Below are 21,809 nucleotides of genomic sequence, written 5' to 3' on the forward strand. Positions count from 1 at the left end.
ATATCTATGAAGAAAATCGAGTGAACTGTTGAGTTAATGTATCGTCTGCTAGGCTGGTGTCTGTGTGTCTGCACATGGAAGTGGGACTGCTGGGAAAAGATCTTGATGAAAAGCAGACCACATGTGAGCACTGGGGCAGAGCTGGCATGACGGAATGTTGAGAGTGTGTCATTGTAAAATAAGAAGATTAAAGATGCTGGTGAAATCAACATTGGATGTTTCAAAATTTGGATAACACAATATTTTTCCTTGGCCCCTAGACAAAGGTGCCTGACTTTGCCATAAATAATCAAGTCTTGATCAGACATATCAGCGAATTGTTATTGTGAGCATTATCAGGACACAATATCTAAGTCAATGAGCAAGACCAACTCATCAGTTAATTTGGAGCCTCTCACATAGAGCAAACATTACTGTAGAGCAATTCTAACAAAGTATCCCGACAACATGCCTTTCTCACATGATCAAACTCATGTTGTTTATTGTTTGTAATATGATATAAGCTTGAGACAGTCAAACAAAGAATACATCCAAGCTCTATACAACAGAATACATAAGAAAAATGTTCTTCAGATATCTCTCTGACAATCTTAACATGCAGTTTAAAATGCTGAAGTCTTCAAAGTGTCACATTGATCCTTGAAAATTACGTGAAGGTCATCAATATCGACTGTGCCCTGTGCCTTCCTTAGATGAAGCTTGGTGTTGAATATGAAGAAAATAAAGAAAACGGTTCTTGAGATGTCTTGCTGACAAGTTTAACATGCATCTTAATATGCTGAAATCTTCAGTGTCACTATCACCTTAAGTGAAGGTCACCAAAATAGTCTGGGCACTAGAGGGACAGAGCCAAATACTATATCCCCTGCTTCAGGACATATGCACAACTGGAGATAATAATCACAGGTCGCTTGGCTGAATTACAGAGAACTGATTACACAGAACTAGTGGTCTCCAGGTCTCCATATGATCATTTGTCTTTTACATCAGTGATTTGACTTCCAGAGTATCCTGACCAAGACACAGACGTGGCAATACGTTGAGTCATCCCATAGATGACACCCTTGTAGGGTTAACCTCTTTGTTCATGTGGACAAGGCCTCCCACTTCAGTTCAGAAGGTCAATGGGACAAATCCAAGTACAGGATTTGGAAATATTCTGGCTGCAACACAGATAACACACTGATACTTTTAGGCATCATAAGAATGGGACAGAATATTTCGTCAATATTCTCCATGACACACATACCCACCTTGTGTTTGGGGTAATGGTTGAATATCCGGAATATTGCCAACTCCGCAGCAACTGTCTTTCCGGAACCAGTGGGTGCACCGAGCAACACGTTGCAGTCGTTGTGATACAGTGTGTGGAATATCTGAGTCTGAATGGGGTTGAAGTGAGTGAAGCGGTACAGGGCCTCATACTGGGGGTTCTTCAGGGCAGACACTGGCAGGGGCTGCAGGTCTAGCAGCTCTGGAAACAAATACAGTACAATATCTTAAAAAAGGACATCCCAACTACAGGCTACAGAGGAAGCTGATACTATTACCGATAGTCACATCTGATTCCTGTGTGTGTGATTATGTGTATGGACACTAATGGAGTCATCTGGTATCTGGTCATGGAGTATGATTGGTGCCGTCTGCTACCTGTTTGTGGGGGAGATACTATCAGTGCAGTTTGCTTCCTGTGTATGGAGTATGATTGGTGCCGTCTGCTACCTGTTTGTGGGGGAGATACTATCAGTGCAGTTTGCTTCCTGTGTATGGAGTATGATTGGTGCCGTCTGCTACCTGTTTGTGGGGGAGATACTATCAGTGCAGTTTGCTTCCTGTGTATGGAGTATGATTGGTGCCGTCTGCTACCTGTTTGTGGGGGAGATACTATCAGTGCAGTTTGCTTCCTGTGTATGGAGTATGATTGGTGCCCTCTGCTACCTGTTTGTGGGGGAGATACTATCAGTGCAGTTTGCTTCCTGTGTATGGAGTATGATTGGTGCCGTCTGCTACCTGTTTGTGGGGGAGATACTATCAGTGCAGTTTGCTTCCTGTGTATGGAGTATGATTGGTGCCCTCTGCTACCTGTTTGTGGGGGAGATACTATCAGTGCAGTTTGCTTCCTGTGTATGGAGTATGATTGGTGCCGTCTGCTTCCTGTTGGTGGAAAGAACTATGAGCGATGCCCGTTACCTGTGTGAGGGGGATGTCTCTCCGGCAGAATGAGGTGTTGGAAGGAGATGGGAAAGACAGTCTCTGATCCAAGCCACCGGTCTGACACTGCCCTTACATAGTACTGGGTTGGCAGCGGTTCAAAGATTGGTATGGTGAACACCAAGCTCTGGGGTTCATCCTTCACAACCTAAACGTGTATCAACATTGTATTATATCTTGTGTTCATACTCGCCAACTGTAACACAGAGGCTGCACAGTTCCATATACAAATGATATTTTCATTTAAAAACTTAAGCACTTACTTTGTGCAAACAATTAAAGGAACTAGCCACTACACATTTATTAATTTTACAGAGAAACAGAGTTTGTCACACATTAACTGCAGATCCCATCCCTTGTCTAACCACTTGATTAATGCTGAATTTAAAATACACTTTCATACATCTAACCCCTATAATGCAGCTCAATCCATGTATTAATACACGGGCATACATTCTTTTCAGAGTGACTACTGACCCCACAATACAACACAGTTTGGCCACCTACATGTTTCTTGTGCAGCAGGAAGTAGTCAGAGTGGTATATATGGTTATTGTCAGGGTCCTCCACCCACACCCAGAATGGCTCCGTCGCACTGCCGTGAACCTGTTGTCAATTCAACACATCATGATGGTGCGTTTAGTCATGGCAATAACTACCAATGTTACAGACACAAGGCATTCAGAAAAGGTTCCATGCTGAATGACTTACATGGGCAACATGACCTTCTGTCCTCACTGCCTCATAGCAGTCTATAAATGGCCGATACATTCAACTAGTCAGCCAAAGTTCTTGTTGACCACGCTCTGTCATGACACAGAAGTGTACTGGATCCACAGAGCAATCATTATGAAGTTCTCATTCTACACAAGTTTCAGATATGCCACAAATTACAAATGGTCATTAAGATATTCACTACAATTAATAAACAGGGCTCAATTAATGCTTTGTTACTTGCAATGGTCCACTCAATACTACAAAGCGCAACCTAGTTGTCTAACTTGCACCAGGTGCAAGTAAATTTTTCAGTGGGTAAACTTCTAAATAAAACATTTAAATACTTCAGTAGCATATTTCTTTCATTACATACTGCAATAAAGGCAGTGCAATGGGAAATTTTATCCTACACTGCACCTGCCAATCATATGTATAACAGAGACAGATTTTGGTATGGTTCTATCATCTGATGGCATCTCTCTCACTCTCTCACTCTCTCACTCACTCACTCACTCAACTAACTCAGCTCACTGAAGACCATGGTATCACTGTATCACCTCATGGTTGTTTTTCTTACCTTATCATCCCAGCTGAAGTCAGCAGTGATGGTGAGTCTCACTCTGAGAACAGTGCGAGTGATTGGCTGGATGCTCGCATCCAGGGTGAGTGCTGGGATCTGGTTGACACATCTTTTGATGATTGTTCCCATCCTGATGTGGTGCACTATATGGCCTAGGTAACAAAACATCACAAACCTTCACAGCAATATTCCTTAAATGACGCAGAAAGAACAGGGCCAGCTTCCCAATGGCTTGAGCAAAATTCAACAAATGCAACAAAAGCAATGTGTTTTTTACCAAAGAGGTAACTCTTACACTGAGCGCCAAACCATTACTACAGTAACACTTCTGAAACTATCACTATTACTACAGAACACACATCCTGAAAGAGCTTCCTGACAGTCCTACCTATTTCCCTGGCAATCGTATCCTACTCTCAGTGCATAGGTCTTACAAATCTGCTAAGACAACAGGCCTACCAATTTCCTTGGCATCCATGTCTTTCAGTCGGTCGATGTAAAGGTTCCTGGCTTCAATCTTGTTGAGGATTTCCTGGGAGAGAATGGGGAACTGTCGCAGTGGGTGTTCATGCGCCCATAGCCTCTTGTCCACCACCTTGCTCAGTGTCAGCAGCCGACCTGCCATCACAGGCCAACCCTTCTTCAGCGCCATCTCAAACAGAGCTCGCATGATCCGGGAGGCATTCTGTGGAGGACCACATACTTCAACATGGAACAACATGCAAGCTGATGCTTTGTCTATACATATATATTGTTCGGCCAATAATTAGGTCAGTCCATGTCCTAATCCTAGTTCTGCTCTGAATGTTAATCAGACATCAGCAAAACATCACCTGGACACGAAAATGAAGTAGACGATGTGGTGGGGCATGGCATGCCAGAGCAACACCACCTGCCAATTATCAGTGGACACTGTAGTGTTACAGAGTGGGCTAGTAATAGCCATATTGGTCTGTGAATAGAAATTTTACTGCCAGTCTAAGAGTTTATTTGAGTTGTTAGATTTACTGACAGAATTCTTTGACTACAAGATGGCCATGCAAAGCACCATTACGTCCATGTTGCCTTATCATCTCTAGCAGCAGATCATACAAAGAAAGAAAGAAAAGCAAACCTCCTTGTGGCAGTCATGCATGCGTGCAATGCATTCATAAGAGCCACCCGATTCCGCATGAAAAATTGGCCTCCTTTGCAAAAGTACATTTGTTATGCTCTGGTGCTAACCCTCAAGAACAAGTAACCACAGCCGACACCCAAACCCAGTGGCAAAAACAAGAAGCATAAAGGCGGCAACGGCAAGGATAATAACAGTCCTCGCAGCTACTATATCTGAACCAGAGAGTGTACTCTTGAGACCCGCTGTGGACCAGCTTTGGTGGAATGGAGCAGTTACTAGCAAGTTAGCCAACAGTAGATAATAAGGTGCTGCACATGTGTTGGCCAACAGTAGATAATAAGGTGCTGCACATGTGTTTTATCCAACAGTATATAATAAGGTGCTGCACATGTGTTTTATCCAACAGTATATAATAAGGTGCTGCACATGTGTTGGCCAACAGTATAATATAAGGTGCTGCACATGTGTTGGCCAACAGTATAATATAAGGTGCTGCACATGTGTTGGCCAACAGTAGATAATAAGGTGCTGCACATGTGTTGACCAACAGTATATAATAAGGTGCTGCACATGTGTTGGCCAACAGTAGGTAATAAGGTGCTGCACATGTGTTGGCCAACAGTAGATAATAAGGTGCTGCACATGTGTTGGCCGACAGTATATAATAAGGTGCTGCACATGTGTTGGCCTACAGTAGATAATAAGGTGCTGCACATGTGTTGGCCAACAGTATATAATAAGGTGCTGCACATGTGTTGGCCAACAGTATATAATAAGGTGCTGCACATGTCTTGGACAACAGTATATAATAAGGTGCTGCACATGTGTTGGCCAACAGTATATAATAAGGTGCTGCACATGTGTTGGCCAACAGTAGGTAATAAGGTGCTGCACATGTGTTGGACAACAGTATATAATAAGGTGCTGCACATGTGTTGGCCAACATGCATGACATTTATTGTTGTTTCATCTTCGTTAACATTTCATCAATTCCCTTACTTGTCATCAGTAATGACACCTAACGAACACTACTCCATATGAATGATAATTTTGCTGACAATGGATGACTCACCTGAGCGACATATGACATGTCAGAAATGAGGGAGAAAGACTCCAGTCCATGCCGCGAGATATATGCCTGCAGCAAGATGTTGACTTTTCCGTTGGGGTTTTCTTTCCCTCCGGCCACAGGCATCTCACACGCATCGAACATCAAGTTGTCCAGTTCATCCATCTCATCCTCACGAACCTGCCATACAAACATTCCATTAAACACTGTCATACATACTCAAATAAGCTATTTTCTTTTCAGTAGCTGAAGCTAGAATACACATATATTCTAAAAACAAACAAGATACCTTCTTTAAAATAAAACATTGTGTAAATAACAAATAAAACTTCTGTTTTGTGACTTGTGACTTCTAGTACTTGTTCAGGTTTGGCCAGGTCACTGTAAGGACTCATCATTATGTCTTGCAGCTTTAGACACTTTCAGACATTAAAAGTACACTGACCTTGATTTGTTCAAACTCCTGCGCCTTGGCCAATATGTTAAACACCTCTGGTTCTGCCATGTGAGCTTTGAAGAACTCGTTGATTGTCTGCAAAGAGAACATATTTAACAGATAAGACAATCCACTTTCACCATGCTACTCTTGTTGGCTCACTCTGCAACACAAATCTTATATACATTACGTCAGTTGACATATTTAAAAATTCTTCCAAAATGACTGGAAAAAGCAAAAAACTTCAACTAGGGAATAACAGTTATGAAACATGATATGGCTATAGCAGGATACCACATCAGAGTGAAAAACAGCTCCACAAAACCTGACCAGTGTGTTGACCATGCAGACTACACCCTTCGCAACGTACATTACTGGAGTTCCACAACATACCTAAATCATCAGAACAAGTATTTACAACGTGTGGCACTAGACACCTCAGCCATCCCAGAACCCCCGTAGGTGAGTGACCTACTTCATGTAGAGGTGAACAGCAAATCTGACCCAGGTCAGAGTACATGTCACCTCCATTGTGTCGTACTTGATATGGAAATGGCTGGCAATACGACTAAGGTCTTTGTGTATCTCACCTCTATTGTGTCGTACTTGATATGGAAATGGCTGGCAATACGACTAAGGTCTTTGTGTATCTCACCTCTATTGTGTCGTACTTGATATGGAAATGGCTGGCAATACGACTAAGGTCTTTGTGTATCTCACCTCCATTGTGTCGTACTTGATATGGAAATGGCTGGCAATACGACTAAGGTCTTTGTGTATCTCACCTCTATTGTGTCGTACTTGATATGGAAATGGCTGGCAATACGACTAAGGTCTTTGTATATCTCACCTCCATTGTGTCATACTTGATGTAGAAATGGCTGGCAATGCGACCCAGGTCAGTGGATGAGAAGTAGGTTGTCCTCTCATCAAATCTGACCATCATGGCTTTGTCCAGCTTGCGGCCTGCTTCTGTGATGAGGTCGCGCCGGTGGGCCTCCAAGCTTGGGTCATCCTGGAGATAACATAATATTTACTAGGGACTACTTACAAATATAATGCAATATAAAGGGTATAGTTTTCATCACATGAACTGAAGCCAACGTACAATACACCCACCTGAAGCCTCCCTTTCCTGCCAAAACACACACATGAACCGCCATGCTTGTCACTCTCTCCGAAATCTCAGAAGCCTGACATGATAATTACTGTGTATTCAGTGTGCCCAAGAGCAGCTGTTGGGAGGGCTTGATGCCATGAGTCAGGATAAGTATAAACTATCAATTTTATTCAGAAAATTACATATTTTTCCTTTTCCTGACTCATGTTTATTATGCTTACAGAATCCGACGGAAACAACAGTGGGTCAAGGCCATGCTGGACTATGTAACGGTGGTAGCTCAGTCCCATTCTTCCAATGTTCATTTGTGAGATGGGGGACCACATCCAGACAAACTTGTCTTCTGGTGAAGTATTCGTTGACTGGAACCTGATGATATATAGATTAGCTAGCGTCTTGCTGGTGTCTAATGCCACTGTATGTCAAGATTTCTATCAAAACCAGTCGTGACTCTTCATTTACAGTTATCTTCCTTATGAGTACAGGGTCATAATCACTCATGCTAGCCTGTTGTAGATGTGTGCATAGACTCTAAACCATTTTACTCCACAATGTGTCTTGCTCTCTACAAGTCACATGATAAACAGTAAGATTTTAGCACTAGTTTCTTCCTCCAACTACTTATTCTTCAATTTCCACGCTTCCTCACCCTGGTACAGGTTGACTGTAGTAACCAGGTTCAATGAAGCGTCAAAAAGAATCTTGTTGAATACCTCGCAGGTGTATGACTTGATGTAAGTGACAGATGGAGATGAATTGTTGATCCTTCTTCGAGTAAGTAGAGTAGATTAGATCATCTTATCCTCTACAAAGAATCATCTGACGGTAAACAGCGAATGTTGATTGTGTTCCCTGCATGCTCCTGTGAAGGATGTAGACCTGTGTTGATTGTGTTCCCACGCAGGCTCCTGTGAAGGATTTAGACCCGTGTTGATTTTGTTCCCCCCACATGCTCCTGTGACATGTGTATCCCCGCAGACTCCTGTGAAGGATGTAGACCCATGTTGATTGTGTTTCCCCCACATGCTCCTGTGAAGGATGTAGACCTGTGTTGATTGTGTTCCCCCACATGCTCCTGTGAAGGATGTAGACCCATGTTGATTTTGTTCCCCCCACATGCTCCTGTGAAGGATGTAGACCCGTGTTGATTGTGTTCCCCGCACATGCTCCTGTGAAGGATGTACACCCATGTTGATTGTGTTTCCCCCCCATGCTCCTGTGAAGGATGGAGACCCATGTTGATTGTGTTTCCCCCCCATGCTCCTGTGAAGGATGGAGACCCATGTTGATTGTGTTTCCCCCACATGCTCCTGTGAAGGATGTAGACCGGTGTTCATTGTGTCCCCCACATGCTCCTGTGAAGGATGTACACCCATGTTGATTGTGTTCCCCGCACATGCTCCTGTGAAGGATGTACACCCGTGTTGATTGTGTTCCCCACATGCTCCTGTGAAGGATGTAGACCCATGTTGATTGTGTTCCCCGCAGGCTCCTGTGAAGGATGTAGACCCATGTTGATTGTGTTTCCCGCATGCTTCTGTAAAGGATGTAGACCCATGTTGATTGTGTTCCCCGCACATGCTCCTGTGAAGGATGTACACCCATGTTGATTGTGTTTCCCGCATGCTCCTGTGAAGGATGTACACCCGTGTTGATTGTGCTCCCCCACATGCTCCTGTGCAGGATGTAGACCCATGTTGATTGTGTTTCCCCGCACATGCTCCTGTGAAGGATGTAGACCCGTGTTGATTGTGTTTCCCCCACATGCTCCTGTGAAGGATGTAGACCCATGTTGATTGTGTTTCCCCCACATGCTCCTGTGAAGAATGTAGACCCGTGTTGATTGTGTTCCCCCCCACATGCTCCTGTGAAGGATGTAGACCCATGTTGATTGTGTTCCCCCACAAGCTCCTGTGAAGGATGTAGACCCGTGTTGATTGTGTTCCCCCACATGCTGCTGTGAAGGATGTAGACCCGTGTTGATTGTGTTCCCCGCAGGCTCCTGTGAAGGATGTAGACCCATGTTGATTGTGTTTCCCGCATGCTCCTGTAAAGGATGTAGACCGGTGTTGATTGTGTTTCCCCCATATGCTCCTGTGAAGGATGTAGACCGGTGTTGATTGTGTTTCCCCCACATGCTCCTGTGAAGGATGTAGACCGGTGTTCATTGTGTCCCCCACATGCTCCTGTGAAGGATGTAGACCCATGTTGATTGTGTTCCCCGCACATGCTCCTGTGAAGGATGTACACCCGTGTTGATTGTGTTTCCCCCACATGCTCCTGTGAAGGATGTACACCCATGTTGATTGTGTCCCCCACATGCTCCTGTGAAGGATGTAGACCCATGTTGATTGTGTTTCCCGCATGCTTCTGTAAAGGATGTAGACCCATGTTGATTGTGTTCCCCGCACATGCTCCTGTGAAGGATGTACACCCATGTTGATTGTGTTTCCCGCATGCTCCTGTGAAGGATGTACACCCGTGTTGATTGTGCTCCCCCACATGCTCCTGTGCAGGATGTACACCCATGTTGATTGTGTTTCCCCGCACATGCTCCTGTGAAGGATGTAGACCCGTGTTGATTGTGTTTCCCCCACATGCTCCTGTGAAGGATGTAGACCCATGTTGATTGTGTTTCCCCCACATGCTCCTGTGAAGAATGTAGACCCGTGTTGATTGTGTTTCCCCCACATGCTCCTGTGAAGGATGTACACCCATGTTGATTGTGTTCCCCGCAGGCTCCTGTGAAGGATGTAGACCCATGTTGATTGTGTTTCCCCTGCATGCTCCTGTGAAGGATGTAGACCCATGTTGATTGTGTTTCCCGCATGCTCCTGTAAAGGATGTAGACCGGTGTTGATTGTGTTTCCCCGCACATGCTCCTGTGAAGGATGTAGACCCATGTTGATTGTGTTCCCCGCACATGCTCCTGTGAAGGATGTAGACCCGTGTTGATTGTGTTCCCCACATGCTCCTGTGAAGGATGTACACCCATGTTGATTGTGTTCCCCGCAGGCTCCTGTGCAGGATGTACACCCATGTTGATTGTGTTTCCCCGCACATGCTCCTGTGAAGGATGTAGACCCGTGTTGATTGTGTTTCCCCCCCATGCTCCTGTGAAGGATGTAGACCCATGTTGATTGTGTTCCCCGCATGCTCCTGTGAAGGATGTAGACCCGTGTTGATTGTGTTTCCCCCACATGCTCCTGTGAAGGATGTAGACCCATGTTGATTTTGTTCCCCCCACATGCTCCTGTGAAGGATGTAGACCGGTGTTGATTGTGTTCCCCCCACATGCTCCTGTGAAGGATGTAGACCCATGTTGATTGTGTTCCCCGCATGCTCCTGTGAAGAATGTAGACCCGGGTTGATTGTGTTCTCCCGCATGCTCCTGTCAAGGATGTAGACCCGTGTTGTGTTCCCCGCATGCTCCTGTGAAGGATGTAGACCCGTGTTGATTGTGTATCCCCGCATGCTCCTGTGAAGGATGTAGACTCGTGTTGATTGTGTTTCCCCCCCACATGCTCCTGTGAAGGATGTAGACCGGTGTTGATTGTGTCCCCCACATGCTCCTGTGAAGGATGTAGACCCATGTTGATTGTGTTCCCCGCACATGCTCCTGTGAAGGATGTACACCCATGTTGATTGTGTTCCTCGCAGGCTCCTGTGAAGGATGTAGACCCATGTTGATTGTGTTTCCCCTGCATGCTCCTGTGAAGGATGTAGACCCATGTTGATTGTGTTTCCCGCATGCTCCTGTAAAGGATGTAGACCGGTGTTGATTGTGTTTCCCCGCACATGCTCCTGTGAAGGATGTAGACCCATGTTGATTGTGTTCCCCGCACATGCTCCTGTGAAGGATGTACACCCGTGTTGATTGTGTTCCCCACATGCTCCTGTGAAGGATGTACACCCATGTTGATTGTGTTTCCCCGCACATGCTCCTGTGAAGGATGTACACCCGTGTTGATTGTGTTCCCCACATGCTCCTGTGCAGGATGTACACCCATGTTGATTGTGTTTCCCCGCACATGCTCCTGTGAAGGATGTAGACCCGTGTTGATTGTGTTTCCCCCCCATGCTCCTGTGAAGGATGTAGACCCATGTTGATTGTGTTCCCCGCATGCTCCTGTGAAGGATGTAGACCCGTGTTGATTGTGTTTCCCCCACATGCTCCTGTGAAGGATGTAGACCCATGTTGATTTTGTTCCCCCCACATGCTCCTGTGAAGGATGTAGACCGGTGTTGATTGTGTTCCCCCCACATGCTCCTGTGAAGGATGTAGACCCATGTTGATTGTGTTCCCCGCATGCTCCTGTGAAGAATGTAGACCCCGGTTGATTGTGTTCTCCCGCATGCTCCTGTCAAGGATGTAGACCCGTGTTGTGTTCCCCGCATGCTCCTGTGAAGGATGTAGACCCGTGTTGATTGTGTATCCCCGCATGCTCCTGTGAAGGATGTAGACCCATGTTGAATGGTGAAACTGGGAACAAAGCATGCGGGGAACCGTTCCTGCTGAAGTGCTGAAGGTGTTTGAGTGCAGTCGCTGAGTCAGTTTTAGAGTAAATCTGCAAGCGTTGAACGACAGGAAGTGTTGATGCTGATACACAGTAAGGCAAACGTAGATGGTTGTCCGGTACTGTAAATATCAGTGTAATTGGAGGGTAGGTCAAGATGTTGAAGTCCTCATTGATCATCTTGTAGGTGAGGGTGTCATTGAACTCCATTAATGGTGAAGCGATGTCTAGCCCAGTCGTAATGCATGATGTAATCTCTACGTCCGAGACGACTTCTCTGATGCTGGCTGGCGATGTGTATCCCTGCCTGATGAGTCATCTCTATTCTTCTGCAAATACATTCGTGAGTGGTCCGAGGGGTTCATTGAACGTTGTCCCTATGTCAAATGTCAGAGTGATCTTAATGTCTGCTCTGCATGCATCCTCAGAGTGGTGCATGAGTGCAGTCGCCATGAGTGCTTTCCCCTTCAAATAGACGCTCCATAAGGTAGAGTGGTGAATTGTCGTTTGAAGAGGCTGGAGTCAAGGGGCTGCAGAGCATGAAGCAGAAGATGCAGAAGATGCATCCATCCATCGTGTTGAGTGTAGATGACGTGAATGTCCATGTTGATAGTAGACTCTCTGAAGATCACAGCTTTGTTGCAGATGCACTTGATGAAGGTCCAGCAAATGCTGAATGTTTGGATGTCTTGCTGATGGTCTGTACCTCAGGCAGTAGGAGCGGAAGCTTGCCATACTCAATTCGTTTTTCAAGTGGGACAATGTCTTTGCTGAAGGAATTTGTAGAAGAGCTGGTCCATTGTGTAAGCAATGATCTAGTATTTGAAGACTTAGTACTGGGGGACATACATGACTTCAACTTCTTCATTGAGATGACATCGAATCTGATGATAGCCTCTTCTGTGAGTTGGACGTAGACCTGCACTGAGGTGATGCAGGACATTGTCAAGACTGCTACGAGATGATACAGCTGACAGCGATGATTTCCATGAATGGAAGCAGGCATACGATGCCTCCACTTCATCTGACGGACCTAGTGCAGCCAGTGAACCACCACGCAGGGCGACTGTAGTTGCAGCTGCTGACTGGCATTTCCGTTCCTCTTCTAAACGGCGATCCATTAGATTCATCATGTGAGAGGTGAGGTGTTGCATGAAGAGGCCGGTGTCCAGTGCATGCAGCAGTGGTCGATTCGCAGAAGCATCCGACACGTTGAATGTAGATGTTGCAGATGTCTGCGTCGAAAGTAGACTCAAGCAAGGATGCAGCATTGTTGTTTTTGATGAACGTTTTTGATGAACGTTTTTGAACACTGATCATGAGCGCTGATGATCATGATCAGGAAGTAGCATTGAAGGTTCACCGTAGATGTAATGTTCATCGGGAGGGATGATCTCTTTGTTGAAGGACTTCAAAGATGCGTAGTTTCAGTGCTGATCAACAATGACTTCCACTTCTTAGGTTGAGGTGATCCTCATTCTGATGGTGTTCTCTTCTGTGATCTAGATGAAGTCTCACTGGTGTCTCCACCATGCTCATCACTAAAATCATAAATGTCAGCCATACGGTTACTATATCGGGACCCAAAGTGCCTCAAACCATCCTCATCAGGCGATAAAAGAGAGAGTGACAAGCATGGTTGGTCATGTGACCATATTGGCGGGAAAGGGAGGCTTTTGGGTGAGTGTATTGTACGTTCACTTCAGTTAGAGGAAACTTCAAGGAATTTTAAGCGTTTAACTATCTCCGCATAGAGGAGGAAGATAACCATAATAAACATGAGTTAGGATAAGGAAGAATATGAAGTTTTGCATGGTATTGTCACTCACTGAAGCCCCTGAGACAGTACATATTACTTCATTGTTACAGTATCTTGTACCACGGTTGAGAATCCCTAATTAAATACAAAGTGCTAAAAGATTTCAGAAAAGTTTCATAAACGCTCACCAACTGGAATTGATTTAGAACATCAAGTAACCAATGTAAAGGGCAGGTCAAAAAGTTCTGATCAGTGTGCACAAAAACTGGGTTGCACAAAGTTATGCATAGTGATGTATCATATATTACTATTATGGTCTCCAGTTGTTGGACATTTTGTCTGGTTGCACAAATACACAATAACTAAAACACTAAGTTACACTGGATTGTTTGGGTTATGAATTCTTGCAGTAGTCCTCATCATTGAGGGGCCATAACAGCTTACTCTACAGCTCAACAAATCACCACTTAATTAATGCAATGCTTTCCTCAGGTAGAAAACAGGAGCAATGCAGAGTTATCCCCCTTCACAAACAACAGGTACAGCTACTAGAATTAGACAATGATTCAACAATAAAAGGCAGTTCAGAAAGAAATCTTTTTTGGAAATGCATGTTATAGATTGCACTGGATAAGAAATCTGTTGAGCAGATGTTAGAACTCCAGACTAAACCCGCCCCAACACAATGGAAACCTCATCTGCAGTCATGGTTTCATGCGTCAAAACAAGAAACTGCTGTCAGACTAAGCACGGTCTGAGGTCTATGAGTACCTGGACAACACCATAGGGGATGCCATAAGCCAGAGGGTTGATCCTCATCCGGACATACAGGTATGTGTAGCTGAGCCACTTGACAGCCTCCTCCATGTTTGTTACAGTACCGAGTGCAACCTGAAATAAAGTAAGAGAAAACTAATACACGCTCTCTCACCAAACTGATAAAGCCAGCGTCAACCAATGGCCTAGAAAGTATTTATTACTAGATGCGGATAAAACTGTTCCATTTATCCTTTGAACTATGTCAGGAAATCATGACATTAAGATTGGAATGAAGAATTCAGGGTACAAGTGGATATTTTTTCATGACTTCACAAACTTAACTTCAGCACTTCCATCAGGAAATCCAAACAAGCCATATTCAAATGAGATGGGACAGTTTAACAACAAAGATGATGCAGGTTGTAACATGAGTTGTCACATGGGTTGTAACATGAGTTGTCACATGGGCTGTAACATGAGTTGCAACATGAGTTGTCACATGGGCTGTAACATGAGTTGTCATATGGGCTGTAACATGAGTTGCAACATGAGTTGTCACATGGGCTGTAACATGAGCTGCAACATGAGTTGTCACATGGGATGTAACATGAGTTGTCATATGGGCTGTAACATGAGTTGCAACATGAGTTGTCACATGGGATGTAACATGAGTTGTCATATGGGCTGTAACATGAGTTGTAACAGGAGTTGTCACATGGGATGTAACATGGGTTGTAACATGAGTTGTCACATGGGTTGTCACATGGGATGTAACATGAGTTGTCACATGAGTTGTCACATGAGATGTAACATGAGTTGTCACATGGGATGTAACATGAGTTGTCACATGGGATGTATCATGAGTTGTCACATGGGATGTAACATGAGTTGTCACATGGGATGTAACATCAGTTGTTACATGAGTTGTCACATGGGATGTAACATGAGTTGTCACATGGGATGTAACATGAGTTGTCACATGAGTTGTCACATGGGATGTAACATGAGTTGTCACATGAGTTGTCACATGGGATGTAACATCAGTTGTTACATGAGTTGTCACATGGGATGTAACATCAGTTGTCACATGAGTTGTCACATGGGATGTAACATCAGTTGTTACATGAGTTGTCACATGGGCTGTAACATGAGTTGTCACATGGGCTGTAGCATGAGTTGTCACATGGGATGTAACATGAGTTGTTACATGGGTTGTCACATGAGTTGTCACATGGGATGTAACATGAGTTGTCACATGGGATGTAACATGAGTTGTCACATGGGTTGTAACATGAGTAGTTACATGGGTTCTCACATGATTTGTCACATGGGCTGTCACATGGGTTGTAACATAAGTTGTAACATTGTTACATTGATTCCAGTAATGTGGAGTGAACCTGACAAGACAAGTCAACACCATTATGTCCATGTGTTACTTCAATAATGTGAGATAGGTACACTTACCCCTTGACATTCTCTGTGAGGCTGTTCATGAACTAGAATGTAAACCTTACCTCAGCATTGACATTCTCTGTGAGGCTGTTCATGAACTAGAATGTAAACCTTACCTCAGCATTGACATTCTCTGTGAGCTTGAGGATGAACTAGAATGTAAACCTCACTTCAACACTGACATTCTCTGTGAGTTTGAGGATGAACTTGAAAGAACACTTTACCTCAGCATTCAGATTGTCTGTGAGGCTGTTGATGAACTGGCTCTCAATTGGATTCTGTCTTGTCATTAGGGAGAGATAATGGCTCAGCTTGTCGTGGGTTGTGATAATTGTGCCATGACCAAACTTGTCAAACTGGGGACGACCTGCACGACCAAAGATCTGCATCACATCAAGGATGCCCAGGTCCACAAAGGATCCTCGCTTCGCATCGTACAGTTGTGTGCCCTGAACATAAAACATATAGCAGATACAGAAGAAAATCATTAGAGACATCACATTTCCAAATTAACATAATAATGTAATTTTCTGAATAAAACTTATCCTGAATCATGCTTATTATGCTTATCTCTTCCCTCTATGAGAAGATAGTGGAATACTTGAATTCCCTTCATGATCCCTTCTGACTGAAGAAGACATACAATACAATCACCCACTGGAAGCCTCCCTTTCCCATCAATATGCTCACATGACCAGGCATGCTTCCCACTCTTTCCAAAAAACTCTCAAAAGCCCAACATGATGGGGCAGTGGGGTAGCCTAGTGGTTAAAGCGTTTGCTCATTACGCCAAAGACCCGGGTTCGATTCCCCCAATGTGTGAAAACCATTTTCTGGTGATATCGCTGGAATATTGCTGAAAGTGACATAAGACTAATCTCACTCACCCACCCCAACATGAGAATTAAAGCGCATTCAGCGTGCTTGAGAAAGGCAGTTAAGAGGGTTTGACGCCATGAGTAAGGATAAGTATAAAATATTAATTTTATTCAGAAAATTACATATTTTTCCTTATCCTGACTCATGCATATAATGCTTACAGAATTCGACAGAAGTGGTCATGGGTCCACACGGGATTCTGTTGACTGCCATATATGTACGTCCAGTACTTTCCCCACTTTGGCAACTATAATGGTGGTAGTTCCATCCTTTTCTTCCAATATTCATCTGTGAGACAGGGGGATCACACACAGTCAGACTTGTCTTCTCTTGAAGCATTCACTGACTGCAACCTGATCATATATAGATCAGCTAGCGTCTTGATAGTGTCAAATGCAACTGTATGTCAAGATTCCTATCAAGACCAGTCGCGACCCTTCTTCATGTACAAGTATCTTCATTATAAGTACAGGGTCATAATCACTCATGCCAGTATACTCTGCAGAGTCTTGGTCTCAACAAGTCACATGATAGAAAGGGTGAGAGAAACTCAGCACCTTTGTGGAACCGTTAGTTGTGCCACAAGTGGCCCACATTGGTGAATTCTTATCATTATTATAGAATACTTATATACCACACATATCAATGCAACTATTGCTTGCTTGAGGCGCTGGTATCTATTTCCCTTGATCATTGAACATCAGTCTGAGTGTCACACCGCATTATCAATTTCAGCTCCCTGGGGAGCATACAACTCTTGCTGCCACTAGGTGCCCCAAGTTTATTGTAGTTTTCTCATCCTAACCAAGGTACCCAATTCACAGCTGGGTGGACTGGGACATACAGTCATAGTACTTTGTCCAATGTTTACTGCACATTGCGTGTATGAATGTTTTCACGTGGCCACCATCTGGTCATATACCAGCAGATTTGTCATCTTGAAATGCACTTGAAATGTATCGGAAACGGGTATGTTAGGCTCCTAGATTTATCACAACACACACTGTACTCAATACAACGCCGAGGTTAAGTGCTGAAGAGAGGGAAAGAGCTGTCGGAATGCTGCAGACTGGATCGACGGATGGGGAAGTGGCTGCTGCATTTGGATGTCATCGCCTCACCATTCTAAGGTTTCAACAACGCTTGCAGAACACAGGAACAAGAGACAGACCAAGAAGTGGGAGGCCGCCAGTTATAACCCCTCATGAAGACCGCTACTTCCGTCAACTGCACCTGAGAAACTGTTTTTAGACAGCCACTGTGATGGCAAATGGACGCTGAATACGTCCCTAAACAGTGAGAAGATGCTCCGACAATACGGACTGAGACCATACCGACTACTGCAAGGAGTACGTCTTACACGACAACATCATCAAAACAGGGTTACATGGGCCAGGAATGTCAGACGTTGGCAGAACAGAAATTGGCAGAGGGTGCTTTTTTCTGATGAAAGCTGGTTCCAGCTACACCGAGCGGACGGGAGAAGAAGAGCTTATCGCCGCCAGGGTGAAAAAGAGGCACGATGTTGCATACAGGAAGTTGTACCCTTTGGAGGAGGCAGCGTTATGGTCTGGGGTGGTATACTTGGCGACAGGAAAGCAAACTTTGTTGTGATCGACGGCAATCTCACCGCACAGAGGTACATCAACCAGGTTCTACAGCCAGAGGTCCTGCCGTTCACCCAGCAGAATCCTAACACCCTCTTCCAACAGGATAATGCTTGACCCCATGCAGCCAAACAGACGTTATAGTTCCTCAACGTCAACAACGTTCACGTTTTGCCATGGTCTGCGAGATCACCAGATATGAACCCCATCGAACAACTCTGGGATTACCTCGATCATCGGATCTGGTTACATCAGCAACAGCCACATACACGTCAACAACTTAGTGCTGCTCTGATGGACGAGTGGAGACAGATTCCAGCTGCTTTCATCTGACTTTTGACGTATTCTGTGAGATGGTGAGTTCAGGCGTGTTTGAATGCCAATGGAGGACACACCAGATACTAATCTAAGATTATTTCATTAAATTCTGCCTTTTTCAATGTCTCTTTTGTTTGCTGTGATTGATCGCGAACTGAACAATCGATACCACTCTTAAACACATGGGTCTAACACTGTCCATGAGTGTCATACAAAAAAAAGCACTACTTACTCTTCTTGTGAAATGAACAATCTATGTAGCACACACAAATCGGTTCTTCAACTTGACATGGTAGGGAAATTATTTACATATGAAGAGGTGTTACATTTCTTATGGCTTTCAGTTTAGTTGTTAGAGAGCAGTTTCCATGTAAAGCAAGTGTTGACACCAACTCTCTCCGTGTGGACTGGAAGCTCGCAGAGGTTCAAGTTCTGCTGCTCTGTAGGCCCTCATTATAACGGCTCTCGTCCATACTGACATAGTCTTGAGGGATACTTCCGTAGGTGTCTCAGTAGATAATGGGATGAATAGGTGGTTGAAACATTGTGTCCTTGTCTTGGTACGTTGGAGATATATTTTCAAAATGATACATCCAGTGTATCATGCACCCCGAAGACTGTAGATGATGCCGGGATGTGGAATTGTCTGTCCGGTTGTCCAGGCTGTTGAATTTTGGCAATAAACTGTGTGTGATTGAAGTCCAGAGTGTGTATTTCTGACATCTGTGATGCTGTTATTAGTGCAAGTAGAAACAGTGTTTTCTGTGTCAATAATTCAAGCAATGACATCACTCGTGAGGTGTCGTATGACATTCAAATCCCCAGCTGGAGCCTTAAATCTGCATTGTTGGTCTTCCACAAAGCGAAGTACTGGAGGGCGAATGTGTAAGCATTCAGCCCTTCCCATGAGACGATATATAAGGATGCTGTTGGGTGGTAGTAAATGATACACATGTGTCCTGTTTATATTCATGTGGCATTTTTGTACATTGATAAAACTTGCAATTCATCGATCCGTTTCTGACTCACACGGACTACAGAGAGGAACTGCAAGGGATTTCAAGTGGTCCACTATCTTCACATAGAAGAAGTATAATAAGCACAAGTCTGGCTAAGGAAAAAAGTAAAAATTTACATTGAAATTCGTCTTGATTTCATTCTCGACAAAACAAATGTTATCAATCCAAAATTTCCATGTTTGTGTCCTGCCAAACTAATCAAACTGGAAGAAAGGTAAAAGATCCTTCCCATCCTCTACAGCATGGCACATAGTGCAGGCGTAGAAATAGCACTGGTTACTTTTCCTCTAAAAGTACATCTCTCAGTTGATTTTCCTAATAATATATCATAGAGATGACCTCTACAACCCATGTTCCAGAAGTCAACGTCATGAGACTTTCATGTCCAAAGATTCACCCACCTTGATGATGACAGCATGGGCAGGCAGATTGACACCCCAGGCCAGGGTGGCCGTGCACACCAACACCTTGATGTGGCCATCACTGAAGTACCGCTCTACTAGGTTCCGGTCCTGGCGCAGCATCCCGGCATGGTGCATGCTGAAGCCATCTGGGAACAGATCCTTCAACTGTTTGTTCCGGGACCTCTGCAACTGTGGCCAAACATCAGGAAGGGTTTAGTATAGCAGAACATCTGGGAGGGTTTATTCTAGCAGAACATCAGGGTGAGGAGTGTAACAGAACATGAGGGAGGGTTTAGTGTAGTAGAACATGAGGGAGGGTTTAATGTAGCAGAACATGAGGGAAAGTACTGTAGCAGAACATGAGGGAGAGTACTGTAGCAGAACATGAGGGAGGGTTTAATGTAGCAGAACATAATGGAGGGTGTTGTAGCAGAACATGGTGGAGGGTTTAGTGTAGCAGAACATGAGGGAGAGTACTGTAGCAGAACATGAGGGAGGGTTTAGTGTAGCAGAACATGAGGGAGGGTAGTGTAGCAGAACATGAGGGAGGGTTTAATGTAACAGAACATGAGGGAGAGTAGTGTAGCAGAACATGAGGGAGAGTTTAGTGTAGCAGAACATGAGGGAGAGTACTGTAGCAGAACATGAGGGAGGGTTTAGTGTAGCAGAATATGAGGGAGGGTTTAATGTAGCTGAACATGAGGGAGAGTAGTGTAGCAGAACATGAGGGAGGGTTCAATGTAGCAGAACATGAGGGAGGGTATAGTGTAGCAGAATATGAGGGAGGGTAGTGTAGCAGAACATAATGGAGGGTGTTGTAGCAGAACATAAGGGTTAGCAGTTAGTGTAGCAGTGTGTAAGGAAGGGGTTAGTGCACCAGTACATCAGGGAGGGTTTAGTGTAGCAGAACATCAGGGAGTGGTTAGTGCTGCAAAACATCAGGGAGGGGTTAGTGTAGCAGTACACCTGCATATTTCCTAACAGTTAAACAAAGACAATGTATTTGAACAAAGACCTACCCAGATTGAATGTTTAGAAACTTACATTCTTCTGAGCCTCGCCGTATGTACGATCCTGTTCAGCAAGGAACAGCTGGGAGTGACCTCGGTTCTTGGCATAGTCTCGCAACATCATGGCCGTTCGCACTGTCTCATTACGGGCATGGACAAACACCATCACCTGAACAGAGAGTCCATCTACAAAGAATGATCTTCAGTCCACACAAAATGTGGAACCCAACCCCACAATTGTCTACCACTGACAGAATCCCAAACACCACAACGCTCTCACACTTGCAGAATCCCCTACAACACATAAGTTTAACAGTAGTAAAACCCCACCACCCATATGGTCTAACACTGGCATGATGACATGACAACTATCAAGTCACCAGCATTCCTGTCCATACAAGGGTACAACACTTTTGCTGAGCATCTGTCTATTGACTGTACCTGATAGCCAGCCTTGACCTGTGCCAACACCTTCTCGTAGCATACGTTGTTGAACTCCATCATCTGCTGAACCCGGTTAGTGGCCTTCACACCTGGATAAATAGGTAAGACTTCTCACCTGTCAAAGTGTCTACATTCACACCTATGAAGGTCTAGACAAGGCTGTAAGTAATATATAAGAGCCCAGGGCTGTTCTCTCCTACGAACGTCTGACAAAGGGGCCAAGTTCTCATCTAGGAAGACATAAACAATGTGTCTACGTTCTCTGCGATGAAGGTCTAGCCAGAGATCTAAGTTCTCAGAGTCCCACCCATGAGGGTCTACATAAGGGGTACAGGTCTCCTTTCTTATTCATGAAAGTCAAGCAAATGCTATTAATTCTCATCCAAAGTGA

The 21,809-nt window shown here is 44.5% G+C and overlaps 1 protein-coding gene across 1 annotated transcript in view; it reads right to left on the reverse strand.

Moving 5' to 3' along the window:
• Window positions 1-21,809, reverse strand: part of LOC137286184 (activating signal cointegrator 1 complex subunit 3-like) — a 293,474-nt gene that overhangs the window by 241,024 nt on the left and 30,641 nt on the right. The window contains exons 13-25 of the mRNA XM_067817886.1: window positions 21,416-21,507; window positions 21,009-21,143; window positions 19,962-20,153; window positions 15,962-16,186; window positions 14,298-14,417; window positions 6,981-7,145; window positions 6,140-6,226; window positions 5,698-5,874; window positions 3,968-4,193; window positions 3,506-3,660; window positions 2,719-2,817; window positions 2,191-2,359; window positions 1,254-1,474 (exon numbers count right to left, since the gene is read on the reverse strand). Coding sequence (XP_067673987.1) covers window positions 1,254-1,474; window positions 2,191-2,359; window positions 2,719-2,817; window positions 3,506-3,660; window positions 3,968-4,193; window positions 5,698-5,874; window positions 6,140-6,226; window positions 6,981-7,145; window positions 14,298-14,417; window positions 15,962-16,186; window positions 19,962-20,153; window positions 21,009-21,143; window positions 21,416-21,507 — 2,063 coding nt within the window. The remainder of the gene's footprint in view (window positions 1-1,253; window positions 1,475-2,190; window positions 2,360-2,718; window positions 2,818-3,505; window positions 3,661-3,967; window positions 4,194-5,697; window positions 5,875-6,139; window positions 6,227-6,980; window positions 7,146-14,297; window positions 14,418-15,961; window positions 16,187-19,961; window positions 20,154-21,008; window positions 21,144-21,415; window positions 21,508-21,809) is intronic.

Source organism: Haliotis asinina, chromosome 6 (genome assembly GCF_037392515.1).
Source record: "Haliotis asinina isolate JCU_RB_2024 chromosome 6, JCU_Hal_asi_v2, whole genome shotgun sequence".
Lineage (NCBI taxonomy): Eukaryota > Metazoa > Mollusca > Gastropoda > Lepetellida > Haliotidae > Haliotis > Haliotis asinina.